At 40.9% G+C, this 15,848-nt stretch overlaps 1 protein-coding gene across 2 annotated transcripts in view; it reads left to right on the top strand.

The window, feature by feature from the left end:
• The window catches only part of SYT10 (synaptotagmin 10), a 48,237-nt gene extending 32,944 nt beyond the window's left edge, over positions 1–15,293 (top strand). For both annotated transcript variants that reach the window (XM_038418818.2, XM_043518501.1), the window contains exons 4-7: positions 9,056–9,176; positions 10,378–10,549; positions 12,550–12,679; positions 15,105–15,293. In XM_038418818.2, coding sequence (XP_038274746.1) covers positions 9,056–9,176; positions 10,378–10,549; positions 12,550–12,679; positions 15,105–15,176 — 495 coding nt within the window. In that variant the 3' untranslated portion in view covers positions 15,177–15,293. The remainder of the gene's footprint in view (positions 1–9,055; positions 9,177–10,377; positions 10,550–12,549; positions 12,680–15,104) is intronic.
• The last annotated feature ends 555 nt before the right edge of the window (positions 15,294–15,848 follow it).

Genomic DNA, 15,848 nt, shown 5'->3' with positions numbered 1-15,848 from the left:
TTCTGCAGTGCTGCTCCTGCCCTCCTGGCAGAACGGGTACCCCATTGGCATCAGAACATCCTGCTGAGTCAAACACAAGGGTAGTGTTATTTCATTTCTCTTTTGAAGGAACCTATGAACACCCTCTCCCCAACACACACACAACTTAACTGTGCTCCTGAAGACCACAATGTTGATACTTTTTAATATCACAGGAATGCAACTGTTTACAGTATCCTTCCTTCTCAGACAACTTTTGCAGCCCACAAGGAAGGAGCTGAGGCAAATAATGGTAAGGTTTCTGCAGTACTGTTATTAAAAAGTTGTAATGTTTACAGTGCATCAAGGAGTCATTTGGGGTGGGGTTGGTTCCTTTTGGGGGTACATTACCAGGCACCTATTTGTTCTTGAAAAGACAGGCATCATTTGGAGAACATAGCAGTTTTTGAGGTATTGGGATGGAAAAGAGTGGCGGTTTACCAGTCCTGTGGAGGAGATCTGGCCTCCTATGCCAGTGCAATGTTTCTTCTGAAGGTCACCTCTCTACATATTGCTGAGTGGAGGGGTTTGGAGAGCTACAAAGGTGGACCAAACACATTTGCCCTGCCATTGAACCTGAACAACCAGCTTGAATCTCTCCTACACCAAACATTTGCTGAATTATGCTTACAGCACTGGGAATCAATTCAAGAAGAAGTTGACTGTATTTTAACCTAGCAGACAGAGTTCCATGGAAGAGGAACAAAGTACAACGAACATCCACCCACCCCCTAACCTTCCCTGCAGCACCAGAAAGTTCAGGACCCATGTCCAGTGACCAGCATTGGAAAAGGACAGGGAAATGGGGAGTTGTGCTGCAAGTGTATTTTCTTCCCTGAACTTTCAGATTAACACCTCAAGCCTGTTACTTCTCCACTGCTAAGGGACATAGCATTGTGTGTGTGCAACTGGCAAAGCAGATGCTTCACCCACCCTGTCTTCTGCTGGCTACTGCAGAGTGGCTCAGTGCAAGGAGAGGCTAGACACCAGGGACTGGGAACAGTAATAAACATTTGAAATGGCCACAGGGAGAATGAATGACTATGGCTTTTGCTGGACAATCAGACAGTTCCCTTTCCACTGCCAGACATCGGCAGGCCAGCACCCAAGCCACCAACCACCCCCATCCTGCTTCCATGCAGCTCCCATTCATATGGGGATGGAAAGATGGGGGATAAGTGGGATATGTGGTTTGGGGTCTTTGAACAAACATAAATGTCACAAAACTGTTCTTTCCCCACCTGGGCCCTTTCAAACCCACTCCCTCTCTTCCTCCCTCCTTTCCAGTCTGCACAGCCAAAGGGCAATAGGTCTCAGTGCTGACCAAGAAAGACACAGGCACAGGGTCACAGTGACTGCTTTTTAATTATCTGTTATAGTTTCTGCTAAATACTTTACAGTGGTGTATGGAATTTCAATAAAATAATTGATTTACAGTTGTGTCTGGCTTGGGGATCATATCAGGTTGGAGCAGGGGGCTGGAGGCAAGGGGCTGTTTCAGGCACGTATCACTGGAGCAAGAGGGAATATTTCCAGGGAGTATGGGGGTGTATTGTAACTTACCAGCCTTGGGTTCTGGTTTCTGCAGTGTCTCTGGGTCCTTCTCAGGCTCCTCAGGGAGGGCTTCCTCAACCAGGTCTGACAGGTAGAGGCAGAATCGCATGCTCCTCCTCCTTCATGACTCCCAGGGCTTCCTCCAAGGTCCCCACTGCCTGTCATTGGTGTCCCATTGTATGATGAGGCCAGTGGGGTTGAGGATGGGGTCATAAGTCACTAGTCACTTCAGACTCTGTTCTTGCAGCCCTGAAGAGCACCTAGTCCAGCTTATCAGAGCCTGGGCATGAGCTAGATCCCCCCGTACCCCACCCCAGAGCAACTCTTTGTCCTTCACCCTTAGTACAGAAGTCTGAGGTGCTTCATGAGCTCCTGGCAGTAGATGGAGTCCAGTAAACTCCCGCTTCCTCCAGCCTCTGAAAAATCTCCAGGTACAGGTCTGTGCTCCTGTTGGGTGAAGTTGTAAAGGATGGTGTATTCTGACTACACATTGATCAGGTGTGCTCCAGAGACCAGGCAGCAGCTCTTGGAATGTGCTCCATGATTGCCTGTGCTGATCTATAGAGTTCACCCAGAAAACTTTTCTGAGGTTCTCAGGTCACTACTACTGCTGGCCAAGGGTGGTCAGGGACCTTTGCCTAAGGGTGAGGCAGCAAAAGGTTCAATATATGGGATGGCCCTGGAAGACTATTGATACTTGTGACCTCGTACACACCCCTAACCCTCATCTCCACTACACTGTAGAATGAGTATGAGGCTGTGCCCCAGCAGATGCATGCACTTACCCACACCCCTCAGGTGTACTAGCTTTCTTGCCCTTTACTCTCTTTCAGGGACATGTTTTAGGGTTTCAGATGTGGACAATAAGGGTATTATGGCATAACAATACACATGTAACTGTGTACAGTTGCAAGTGTAGATGCAGCTATATAGACCCACATCTCATGGTAGTCTGTGTGTGTGTGTACGTATACATCCTTGCTTGGTCCATTAGCTGGGTTTGAATATGGGACTTTCAGCACTAAAAGTATGAACTCTGCTGCTTGAGCTAAAGAACCCTGACTAGTAGCTGAGAGCTGTAGCGTATCAGCTTCTAGAGGGGGACAAAAACTCAATCTTTGCTACTGTCATTTACATATGCACTATTCAAGCCCTCAAAATAGCAGGTGCATAGGCTTTGTGCTATTCTTCTGCACAAGGATGGATTTCACCTATATGAATTACTGCCCAGCATATATATTATAATAATACATTTTAATTTTTTGTTCCCATATGCTTCTGGATACCTTAGCAAAATATACATAATTAAGACAAATATGAAACAGAATCACGTGCCATAACAGATCTATAAAAGAAGAACAGAACAAAAATACTAGTAACCTCCATTCCACACTTACCAAAAATATGCCTTTCATATAGATATCAGCCCAGCACATATGGTGCCACCACAATTAAATTAAAAATAGAAAGCCAGGAGACTGTTCCAAAGGATATCGAAATGGCTTATACTGAACCCAGAGAGCAAGAGAATTCCAAGTCATTCGTGGCAATCTGTGCATACCAGTTCTCTCTAGACACCACTGTAGTATCAGTCTCCAATGACAGAGGACTTTGAGATGGAATCTATGGATTATCTCAGTGAAACATTCATTTCAATTCTGATACCTTGATTCTTCAGTGAAGGACACTTTATAAATGGCATAGATGAGATTAGATACTCTGGGATGGTATCTATTCCAGTCTGTTCAGAACTCATTTGTTGTCACAAGACATAGGGCAATAAGTTTCCCTCAGGTAGACTGATTCTACTATATATTATTTAGTCATTTAAGGATAACACCAGTCTCCTGCTCCATGGATGCAGTTTAGCAGCTACTCTGGAGGATATATGTGTAGACAATGCAAGGGTATAGAGCCTTGCTTCTAGGCATAAACACAGCCTTCAGCCTGTGGAGATCGGGAAGTCCCATGAAAGGGCTCACTGGGCCATAGTAACCTCTGTGGAGCTGCTCTTCAGCCACTCTGCACCCTGGATGGAAATATTTCCCCCCCTCCACTGCCCCAGACATTGGGCAGAGCATCTGGGCCTGATTTACTAATTTATTTAGTAAATAAATCTTCTTAGCAAACTGGCAGGTTCGTCATGGGGTGCTCGTGCCCCACCTCTGCGGACCTCAGCTCTTGCCACCTCATATTTGGTGGTGGAGTATTGTGCACCAGTATGGAGCCGATCGTCACACACCAAACTGGTGGATAAGTAGTTACATGCCACCATGCGAATCATCTCTGACACCCTGTGTCCTACTCCATTCCCATGGCTCCCAGTTCTGAGCAATATTGCTCCTCCTCATATCGGATGAGAGGTTGCCACTGGCAAGTTACTGGAGAAAGTATGCGCCAACTCAAGCCTGCCGCTGCACAATGACCTTTTTAAACCACCAGTTGCACGTTTGCTGTCACATCACCCTTTATGATCTCATCTGCCACACCAGGATGTTAGGGCAGAAACACTCTGGCAAGAGGAATGGATATCTGTTATAATCCGCAACCAGTCCCTCATTGCCAACCCCACAATTTTCCCACCTGGTTTTGACCTGCTCCATCACCAATGGTCCCTGTTGAACAGGTTCCGGGCCGGACAAGGTCTCTGTGCAGCCAACCAGTATCACTGGGGCCTTCATGACAGTCCTTTGTGCAGCTGTGAAGCAACACAGATGATGACGCACATTGTCGACGAATGCCTGCTGATTAGGTTCAGCGGTAGCCTAGAAGAACTGCATCACGCCACTGAAGATGCCATCACTTGGCTAGACAACTATGCTCATGCTAAATAAAAAAAACAGATTTACTAGTAGTAAGATTCTAAAGCACACTCACACTACAATAGGCCAGCAGTCCAGCCATCGGAGCACAAATGTCAGTGTAATGGGTGAAATCACCTGAGCAGTTATAATACCGCAGAGCCCTGTTCATCTAACCTAATTGGGACCAAGGTCAGATCAGATAATCCAAAATTTGCACAATCAGGAGAATGGGCTAAAAGCTTTCTATCCATTAGTTTAAAGATGCAGAGTTGCTTTTAAACTAGCTGACCCCTCCCGGAAAAGCATTAAAACATAGAGCTCTTCTTTATTTACAGCATACACGAAATGTTACTTCTAGTAACCAGTACCAGTTTTTAAAAATGCAGAAATTATTGTTTTAAGTTGCAACAAACAGCAATATCAATGGTAACAACTAACAACAATAAGAATACATAATATGCATAAAGTATCACATTAAAATACAATACTGTATACAGCACAGTGGTAGTTACAGCAGCACTCATGTTCATAATGGCTGGAAAAAATTGAACAGTTTACGTTGTTTTAGATGAAAGGTTCTCTTTTTTATTGCACAATCATGGAGTTGTTTCATCAACCATTCGGGGTGTGTGCTGGTTGTTCAGTTAATATAGGAAGCTGGCTAATGGAGGCTTGAGTGAACAGGGATCTACTGTACTATAGCTGAAAGCAGCTGCAATCTATTCCTAACTGATGGTCACTTTAGACAGTCACCATATAAATGGACTATGCAATGGAATAAGACTACTACAACTGGTGTAGGCCATTCCAAATAGCCTACTTTTCCTGTGATAGCCATGCTTCCCAGATGACTCAGTGTTCCTTCTGTGATATATGTAATAGTATGTGGAACAGAATATTTTGGAAATTTAGGAATAATGTTTTCCTTTACATTCAAGGTAACCTGCATACTCTCTTCAATGTCCAACATATTGTTACATACTTGGAATTTGGACAGTAATTTTTCAAGGTCATTTTCCATCTACATTGTATATGGAATATTTAAATGGATGAAAAAGGGATGATCCAGAGCCATGAATTATTATTTATTTATTATTTATTAAGCACTGCAGAATGCAGAGAGGAAGACATAATAACTATCCTAAGAATTTACAAGTCTGTACAATGAGAATTTTTCCATTCAAGTATAACAAATTACCCCCACATCTGGCTTTCTGAGGGAAGAATAGGGCACAATGTGTCCATCCCAAATATAACATAATTTGTGCTATAATGCTATATCACCCTCACCCTTGCAGTACAATATCACTTACATCTCCACACACTTTCAATGACAGCTTTTTAGTGTATGAATAATTCTAGCAATCGCCTACTGAACCAAAGATTATACATCACAAAGGCATAATATGTCACTCTCACTTGAATTATGATATTTGTAAGAAATGTTTTTAAAAGATCTAAGTAACCATCATCCTCTGGATCTTCCTGCCCCATATTTGTTCAGGTTTTAGATTGTAAGTATAACTGCAGGGGGAAACATTCTCAATTTTGAAAAGTCCAAAAAATATGTTGTGATTTTTATTTTTTGAAAATTTCCCCCCAAAATATTTTGCTATTTTTACAACTAGCTTACGGAGTGGTCAACTACTTTAGTAAATTTGAAATTTTGCTTACAACTTTTCATTAAAATTTTGAAAAACATTTGCAATTTCTTTCATTAATTTTTGCCCAGCTGTAATTGTACAAGCACTTCAGGAACAATCTGTGTCCAATTTGTACTTTTGGTATGGTGCCAAGCACCATGTTCATGCTTAGTAAACAAATAGCCATTAACAAAAAAAGAATGATACAAACGTTCCAAGACTTTGGGTTACGTGAGTATTCTGGGAACTGTGGTTTCATTTGTTTCCATTAGAAGTGTTTGGAAATCTAATTTAAAAGAGAAACTCCCATTTAAGATCACAAATCATAGCTGTAAGCCTTAACATGCATGATAAAGCCAAAGAGAGACTCTGCCAAGGCATCCCCTTGGCTGTGGTAGCCCTCAGGTCAGCCAAGTGGTCATGGGTCTTAAAGGCTATTTAGGAATGATCGTACCACCTGGGCTATGTTAGCTCTTTCTCTTAATAGCCACAGGACTAGATGGAAGGATGATGTGTGTCCCACTTGTCTTTCGTCTGGCCAGCCCACTCCCTTACCTGGGCCAGTCCATCTCTATTCCTCCCCACCAGCATGGACCTTAGACTATGTTAAGAAGCATCTGTAGGGTATTTGTTGCGGGTGGAGGGGACGTGGAGGGGATGGTGTATGAAGGTAGCTACACTATCTTTCCATGTGTAATGGGATGGGATCCATGCAAAGAGAGTACCTTCCACATACAAATACACAGGTCATAATCTGGCCCCAGGTACGTAAATTAGTACTAATAACTGAAAGGGCTGTATTAGAATAAACGTGCAGATATGACAAAACTGTTAAAGGTAATTAAAGGCTTTTCACCCCTTTTGTGAATGGGTGGAAAAATGTCTCTTTTCATTTGTTTATGTTTTACTCATATTTTCCAGAAGTGTTTTTAATGCATTGTAATTTATAAAATTGAAAGTAATGTGTCACAAAATAAGAGGTATGAGAAGAGGTGAAGTGGCCAATTCCATCTGATGTGGACTGAATGTAAGCAGAAGTCTTTTTGAAATATTTGGAAACTTTGTCAAGCAATGAAAATTGCATAGGCACATGCCTATTAACCTATTAATTTTCAAAACAAAAGCCCAAGGAAACTATTTTATATGTGAATGGGATATAAGATGACCTGCACAAAATTCAATCTAAATAAGCTTCCAAGATTGTCACTATGTCTATGGATTACTCTGATGCTCAGAAAGTCTGTTGAGTCACTGTGAAGTAAAGGAAACAACTACAAGAATGGTTAAGAGCATTTTTTGTTCGTCACCAGGTTGAATTATCATTGGGACTCGCAGGCAGGCACCATCCAATTTTTAAGTTATATGCTATTTTTGGCTTTTTCACACACATGGGCAATCAGTTATTTGTATTTATTAATGGTACAAGAAATAATTTAAAGCTATTCTGAAACCTACATTCTCAAATTTAGAGCTACAATTAGAGGCCCTGATTCAGAAAAGCAATGAAGCACGTGGTTACATCCACCTTTGCAAAAGACTGTCATTAAGCATATATTTAAATTTAGTCATGCACTTAAATCCCATTGAAGTCAATGAAACTACTCATGAGAGTAACTGCTCACCAATGTGAATGAAGAATCCAATCTGGCCCATAATTATCAGCAACATACTGTGTATCACCTTCTACACAGGCGTTATTAATCCAGCATATTATGGTAAAATGTTTCACGTTCTCCTCTACGTACCATAATTGTTTGACCATAAATGGCCCAGTAACATGATATATTTATAAGCCAATTTCAAATGTATTAAGATTAAGTAGCTACAGCACATCTCTCACTACCCATATAACTACAGGTATTGATGCCTGAGCCAAAACTCTTTGAAGTCAATGGAAAGACCTCCATTATCTTCCGTTAGTATTGGATTGAGCCTTTAGTTCTTACTATACAACCTTCTTTTTGTCCATTTTTGTGTTTTTAAGATTTAAAAAGTGTTTGTTTGTTTGTTTGTTTGTTTGTTTGTTTGTTTGTTTGTTTGTTGATTTTACTGGATAAACATACCTGAACAATATCTACCATATCTGCTGTCAAATATATTTGGTTTGTAGGGAAATTACTGTACACATGTGTGGGAGAAAGGCTCCATAATTCATCTCTCTTTTTTTATCCTTCAGTTCTCAAGCTTCATATTTATGTAACAGGGCCACTTTATTTCCTTGTTCCATCTCTGGCCAGTGTTTCTCTCCTGTATGTAAATAATATCTCTATGTAATATGATGAGTAAGTTCCATAGGAAGAAATTTTATTTGGACTTTGTCCATCTTTCCCAGTTTTGTACATCACCTTCCTCAAGATTGTGTTGCACCCAGGAAGGAATGAGGTAGTGTAGGGAATGCTACTTTGCTCTTTCCTTCCTTCTATCTGACCAATAGAACATAGAAGAAGGAAATGGTAACGAGCTTCATGTTGATGACTTTTACAAGTACAATGACCTCTCTAAATGCTCACAAAATGAGGCAAATTTTTCACATCCACACAAATTGTTCACACATTTGTGGAATGGGCTTAAATTTATGTGAATATACATTAGGCTGATACCTCACCACCTTACTGCCTGGCTGGGAGAGTAGAACATGAAATTCCTTCCAGAGCTGACATTAGTATGACTTCTAAGGAGCCATGGCATGCAAGGATCCTACATTCAGCATTCCTTGTCCCTCACTCTGAATGCAACATGCCTCTGGTCCCACCAGCCTGGAACATCAGAGTTCTGAGGTTGTTCCTGAACTAAAGTCCTCAATCTGCAACTCAAAAGCCAGTCACCAAAATATTCCTCCATTTCTAATTATTTTTATACTTCAAATAATTTTTTTTGGAAAAGTTTATTTATAATCTCTTTATAAACACATCTAAATGAGATTGGATTTTCAGCAAAATAGGTTTCTGCATTCAGTTTTTGAATGATTCTACAGTTTTGGATTGTTTGAGCTGTTTGCATAATGAACAAAATTCTAACCATATTTCTCCTTTTCAGGAAAGCATAGATTTGGGTGAAATCATGTTTTCCCTTTGCTATTTACCTACTGCCGGGCGAATGACGTTAACAGTAATCAAATGTAGAAATCTCAAAGCCATGGATGTAACTGGCGCTTCGGGTGGGTATTTTTCTTTTCACTTAACAAGGTGGGGTTCTGGTCTGAAAAGTAGCTATATTAAAACAACAACTTCTTACTCAACAAATATGTATATTTTGAATATGCTGAGTCATATCTGCTCAGTTTTGTGGAAAAAATAGGGGTTGGGGTTTTTTCCTGCATTTTCTTTTTATTAGCTGTGCAGAGACAACATGGCTCAGAAAGAGTGAAATGAGGATTCTGTTTAATCTTTTGCATGATCAACCAAATTGTTTACAAAGTTCCAAACAATTCCATGCAAAGCCATTGAAAGCAATAGTCATTGAGGGCACTCACTGAAGACAAAGGGATTATGCAGGTGAAAGAGAGGGTATAATTTGGCCATCCCAATATTTATTATTTTGATGCTGAATAAGATAAAACACTGTTTGGCTGTTAGAGTTCATGCTGAGTTTGCAGGACTGTTGTTTAGTTTTGTTTTTAAAGTTGTAAACTGAAACTTGATACAGAAAGCACTGCGAGGCAAACATGTAAATCCACAGTCTTGTTGTACCAAAGACACTTTTCAGAATGGAACTGCTCTTCAGAAGACACCTCTTTAGTGGAGCATTAAAAATCTCTATAGCCAGTGAAAAGTTTTGATATAGTTGACATTAAATTGTACTTTGATTTTCACCTACAAAGTTTTGGGATTTGTTTGTTTGTTTTTTAGTTAAGTTTTGCTTTGCTTTCTGAAGGGGTAGGACAATGGGGATTAATCTATCCTGCTAAAATAATAGCGGAAGATAATTAAAAGAAAATGAAGCATTAAAAACATGGGGAAAGATTTTCAAAGGCACACAACTCCCATTCACTTTCAATTGGAGTTAGGTACCTAACTGCCCTCTGCACTTTTGAAAATCTCCTCCTTTTATTTTTTAACTAATATGGTTATCACAGGAAAACTTCAGGAGAACTGGTTAAGGTGGAGAGGTCTACGTTAGAGCTACTGGCTGAGCTAGTGAGGTAGAGGTGGGTGTATCTATTCTATCTGCTTGCACCATTCTTTTGAATAGACAGGAAATTGAAATTGCAGCAGAGACAGCTCTGGTTGTCTTATGTCACTAATACCTATACAACATAGGTTTTCATGAATGTTCACTTGCTAAGAATTTGCTGCTCTTTTGCTTTTCATTTCAACTGCATTGAGACCAGTGTATGAAAATGACTTCCTGTTACTCAGATCCATATGTCAAAGTCTCACTGATGTGTGAGGGTCGAAGGCTGAAAAAACGGAAAACAACTACAAAGAAAAACACACTTAATCCAATTTATAATGAGGCCATCATCTTCGATATCCCTCCAGAGAATGTGGACCAGGTCAGCCTCTCCATTGCTGTAATGGACTACGATCGGTAAGTGCAATTTGTTCCCTGAAAATATTAATCTTCAGCAAGTGGTTTCCTCATTATTGCAATTGATTTATTATTTTAACTGCCTCGTGTTTTAAGTAAATCCACTGTCGCTAAAATAACACCTTTGAATACTCTGCTGGAGGATTCAAAGCTACCATACCTTTCAGTGTTTACTTCTGTTTATCAGTGTCATTAATGATGGTATGAAGAAAATTAAACATGACTGGAAATTGTCATATAAATGTAACCCACATTAACAGTGTGAGTCTTTGTCTGTTCCATTCCCCTCCCCACAACTCCGTGGCTAGACCATGTAAGGGTTTGTAAGTCTGTAAAACTTCCAGCGAATGGAGTTATTCCTTTAGCTTAAGCAATAGAAAAATGTTTAGCTCTATAGACCCTGGGTTAAATTCTTGCTGATAATTCAACCAGGGAACTCATTACTTCAGGTCAATTACCCTAATCCTGCCTACTTTCTGTCTCCATACAGAGGAGGGAAATACTCCACAACTGCATCGCCCACTTATGTTCTGATATGGGCAGAGATCCATCCCCTCCCATCCTTTCCCAGACAGTTTCCTAACACAAAGAGGACAATGTCAATGTTACTATGAGTAAAATAGCCTGGGGGTTGCAAGTTACGTTAGAAATGGATTGACAGAATACTGCTTGGGCAGAGCCTACTTCACTCACACCTACTATTACTCATGAGTTCCAGAGACATTCAGAATTAAAGGCTTTGTCATAGGGGAAGATAAGTATCGCTGCCTGTTTACAGAGGGAAGAAATAAGAAAGAGAGAGAAAGTGACTTGATCAAGGTCGCACAACAGATCAACCTTAGAGTCAGCACTATTAAGCATTAAGCTGGTGTTAAGATTTTTGCCAGTCATGGTTACACCCCGAATGCCTTGATAAGAAGCATAGATCTACCTTTTATGTTTCTATACCTGAGGTTCTAATTATTATAACAGACTAAAGATGAAAAATATACCTTAAGATCAGCAGTTACTCTTGGATCCTGGCTGGACCCTCATTCCTCCAATTCCTACTCATCATCATCCCTCTCCCCACAGTTTAAAACACAACAGCAAAACATGTAACTAACTAACTTGTGACACTCAAAACCTACAGACAACTATATACAAGAAATCCATGGATCACCATGCTTACTTTCATAGATCTGGTAACTACCCCAAATACACCAAGAAATCTGTTAGCTACAGCCAGGTACTCAGATACCATAGAATATGCTCCAAGGAGAAAGTTCGGAATACACAGTTAACACACTTAACCACCTTCATCAAACAAGGACACTCCACCAGAGAAGTAGATCATCTCATGGAATGGGCCACCCAAATATCCCGAGAGAACCTGCTCCAATACAGAAATAGCTGTGACAATAAGTAAGTTTCCCAGACCTGAAACAAAGCTCTGTGTAAACTCAAAAAAAGCTTGTCTCTCTCACCAAGAAGTTGTTGATCCAATAAAAGATATTACCTCACCCACCTTGTCTCTTTAATATCTTGGGACCGACACAGCCACAACACTGCATACTCAAAACCATGATCATTTATTTGTATGTTATCCCTGTCTCCAACTCTTTGCCTGTTCTTTTGGATTGTAAGTAGAGCTCTGCACAGATACCAAATTTGTATCTGCATCCAGCCTGCGAACATGGTTCGTGGTTATCCGCATCCACAGATATCTGTCGATTTAAAGTGGATATCCACAGATTTGCAGGACTCTAACTGTAAACTTTCCAGGGCAGGGCCAATTTCTTCATCTGTGATTTTATAGCTCCTAACAAAATGGTGCCGCAAACCTGCCTGGGATTTTTCAGTCATCCTGTAATAAATATGATTAATAACAATAATGTGCACACTTTGGGCATCTTCAAAAATATTTTGTGCTAAACCAATCAAACTGCATTATGGTTCAAAGATGTTAATAAATCTATCTGCATTACGAAAAGCTTTCTCTGCCCTTCTGTAATCCTCAGAGTAGGACACAATGAGGTGATCGGGGTGTGTAGGACAGGACTTGATGCTGAAGGACTTGGAAGAGATCACTGGAATGAAATGCTGGCTTACCCCCGTAAACCTATTACTCATTGGCATCCATTGGTAGAGGTAAGAAGTAGAATATCTCTATAGCCAACTTGTTGCTACATCTCTCTCCATTTAATAACTCATTTCCATGAGCCTCTGAGAATCATGACAGTTACTAAGGTGTGGGTACCACTCCCCTTGTGAGGAGCTTGTGGAAGACTCTCCATACCACTTAAATCTTGCATAAGAGTTGTGTGTGATGGGTGAGAGAGGGTTGAATGGCCAAGCAGAGATGCTTGTGCATACCTTACATAATGCAGAAAAGCACCTTGCACTGCCCTGAAAAGGCTGGTATGGAGATCCACTTTGGGGAAGGCCAGGGGTCAGAAATAGACCCTGGGCTTCAGGGATGGATTTCGCTTCCTAAGCCTTCATGCACTCCACTGAATAGGACCTGAAGTTTCTTATGTTTATGGATTGAATTTTCTCTAAATAGTGGACAGTCAAAAGAAATCTATGACTCGGTTCACGTCTAAAGAATGCTTTTGTTGATTTATGCTGTTATTTTAATCAGTGAGGTTCTGATTTAGGGGTTGAATTTTGATCTGAAAGTGTCACTTCAGAAGTTGCCTTGCTCTGCTCTCAAGTTTTTGATATAAAGTTCTTTCAAATCTTTTTAGCAGCTACCTAGTGTTTATTTTGAGATTACCAAGGGTAGCTTAAAATTACTTGTTTCAGAGTAGCAGCCATGTTAGTCTGTATCTGCAAAAAGAAAAGGAGTGATTGTGGCACTTTAGAGACTAACAAATTTATTTGAGCATAAACTTTCGTGAGCTACAGCTCACTTCATCGGATGCTCAGATAAATTTGTTAGTCTCTAAGGTGCCAAAAGTACTCCTTTTTTAAAAATTACTTTGGAGTGGTAAATGTAAATATTTCAAGGGCAATCATTTTCTTATCTGAAATCATTAGCATTAAAGAGAGTTGTGTCACTAAAATATTGAGTTTAGATTTCTCCATTAAGTAGGCTGAGTTGAGGCTACACACCAGTAGCCACTGTGACGGGGCAAGGCCAGATGGCTATAGAAAAGTAGTGGGAGATAGATATATTAGCTCCGGGCTAAACAAATCCCTGGTACCAGGATAAGTGAAATGGCAGCTGCTCGATTAAGACACCTGGGGCCAATTAAGAACTTTCCAGAAGGCAGGGAGAAGGCTAGGTTGATTGGGACACCTGAAGCTAATCAGGGGCTGGCTGAAACTCGTTAAAAGCCTCCCAGTTAGTCAAGTGGGTGTGCATGTCAGGAGCTGTACGAGAAAGTTGCGCTGTTGGAGAAGCTAAGTAGTACACACCATATCAGGCACAAGGAAGGAGGCCCTGAGGTAAGGGTAAAGTGGAGCTTGAGGAAGTGAGGGCTGCTGTGGGGGAAGTAGCCCAGGGAATTGTACATGTCATGTTTCTAAAACAGGGCTCCCCTCCCACCTTTGTCCCCTGATTAATCACTGAGACTGGGAGACAACAGAGACCGTGCAAGGAAGGATAACTTCTCCTCACCTTCCTTGCTGGCTTATGATGAAAATGGCTCAGTAGACTGTGACCCTTGTCTCTAGAGAGAGAAGGGTTACATGGAGGGTCACAGTGAGCCTCTGAGGCTAGCGAAATTGGCCAGGAAACACGGGATCCACGGAGGCAAGGACAGAGCTTTGTCACACCACATACAGCGATACTAAAACAGTCTCTTATTTGAACCCTCTACTCCTAAGGCAGAGAAAATTCTGTGTGTAACTGTGAACTTTGAGAAGATCCCCTTCAGTGTCTTAGGACAACATCCTGCTGGATCCATAACACCCATTGGAGTCATGGCTTTTGGGCTGGGAGGTGCAGACTGAGTTCATTAAGGAGCAGGCTAAGATTAGGGTCAGGGGGACAAATGTTGTTCACCCCTTCTTTTCAATCAAGCCTTGCAGATAACCCAGTTGAGAGCTGATGCAACCTGAGGCAGCACTGACTATTTCATGGCTCCCTCTACTGTGGGGAACCACCCTTAAAGAAGCATCCAGGGCGGTGGCAGCTGGGGAGTGTCTGCCAGAGCTACACTCTCAGGGAATGTGTGAGAGAGAGGAAGCTGGAGCCAGAACAGTTCAGAGGGCACTGCACAGAGGTTCCTGGCCATCTCCTGGATTCTCCAGAATATATGCACGGTTTGGAGACAGAACTCAGTAGATGGTGAAGCAAACCACATCCAAATGGAATGTTTCAGGGAGGGTCCTTATGAGGTCCCCCCAAAAAAGTTTCCTTAGCATGGTTAATTCTCCAGGAGGGTGTGTCCTGAGGCATAAAAATTACTTCAGATTAAGTTTTCATTTTCTAAAAAAGTCTTTTTCATTGGGGGTACAATTCAGCTCCTTCTTTTGGAGACAGTCCTTATGATCTCTCATCCTCAGAAATAACCATGATGAGTGGAGAGACCTGATGATGATTGTAAAACTAAAACTTTTCTTTCAGTTACCTGGCCAGGCAACCAGTTTTGATAGCCAGGGGTCTTGTTCATCACCAAAACCACCACCTACACCCTAGGGCACGAGAACGGATTCATCACATCCAGTGTCCAAGCTCCATGTCCATCACACCTACATTAACAAAAGGTTTGGCTTCCTGAGATGAACTGTATCCATATTTTTGTATTAAAATAGATTTTCTTCCTGTTCTAAGTCTTATATTAGAGTTTCTAATAATTTCTTAAGAATGAATTTCACTTGAGCCAAAATACTCCTTCTTTATGCAAAGATATTCATTTTTCTCTGTGTCATAAACTATTGTTTTGATACAACCTGTTTCTTTGCAGATGGAAGGAAATCAGAAAAAAACAAATACATATATACTAGCACTTGAAAATAAATGGAGTTTATGATGCTATTCCTTTTAAAGTAGCAAAATTGTCATATACCACACTTACTTTGTAACTTGCCTCTAAATTACAAATTTTGCACTAAACCGTATATGACCATTAAAGAAAACCTTTACAGCTTTTGATGTACTAGGAAAAGACAATTCTAACAACATAATGTCCAGTTTCTCTATGATTGTCTTGAATGTTACTTTTCTCAACATGGGCCCGCACCAGAACCCACTGAAGTCAATGGAAAGGATCCTATTGAATTCATTTGGTTTTAGTTCAGGTCCTATGGACCATATCCTGCAAATGAATGCATGCAGTGGAACCCTTACAACAATCCTACTGACATTATG

Source organism: Dermochelys coriacea, chromosome 1 (assembly GCF_009764565.3).
Source record: "Dermochelys coriacea isolate rDerCor1 chromosome 1, rDerCor1.pri.v4, whole genome shotgun sequence".
NCBI classification, from domain to species: Eukaryota; Metazoa; Chordata; order Testudines; family Dermochelyidae; genus Dermochelys; species Dermochelys coriacea.
The sequence above is the reverse complement of the archived record's forward strand: the minus strand, read 5'-3'. Positions and strand labels throughout refer to the sequence as shown.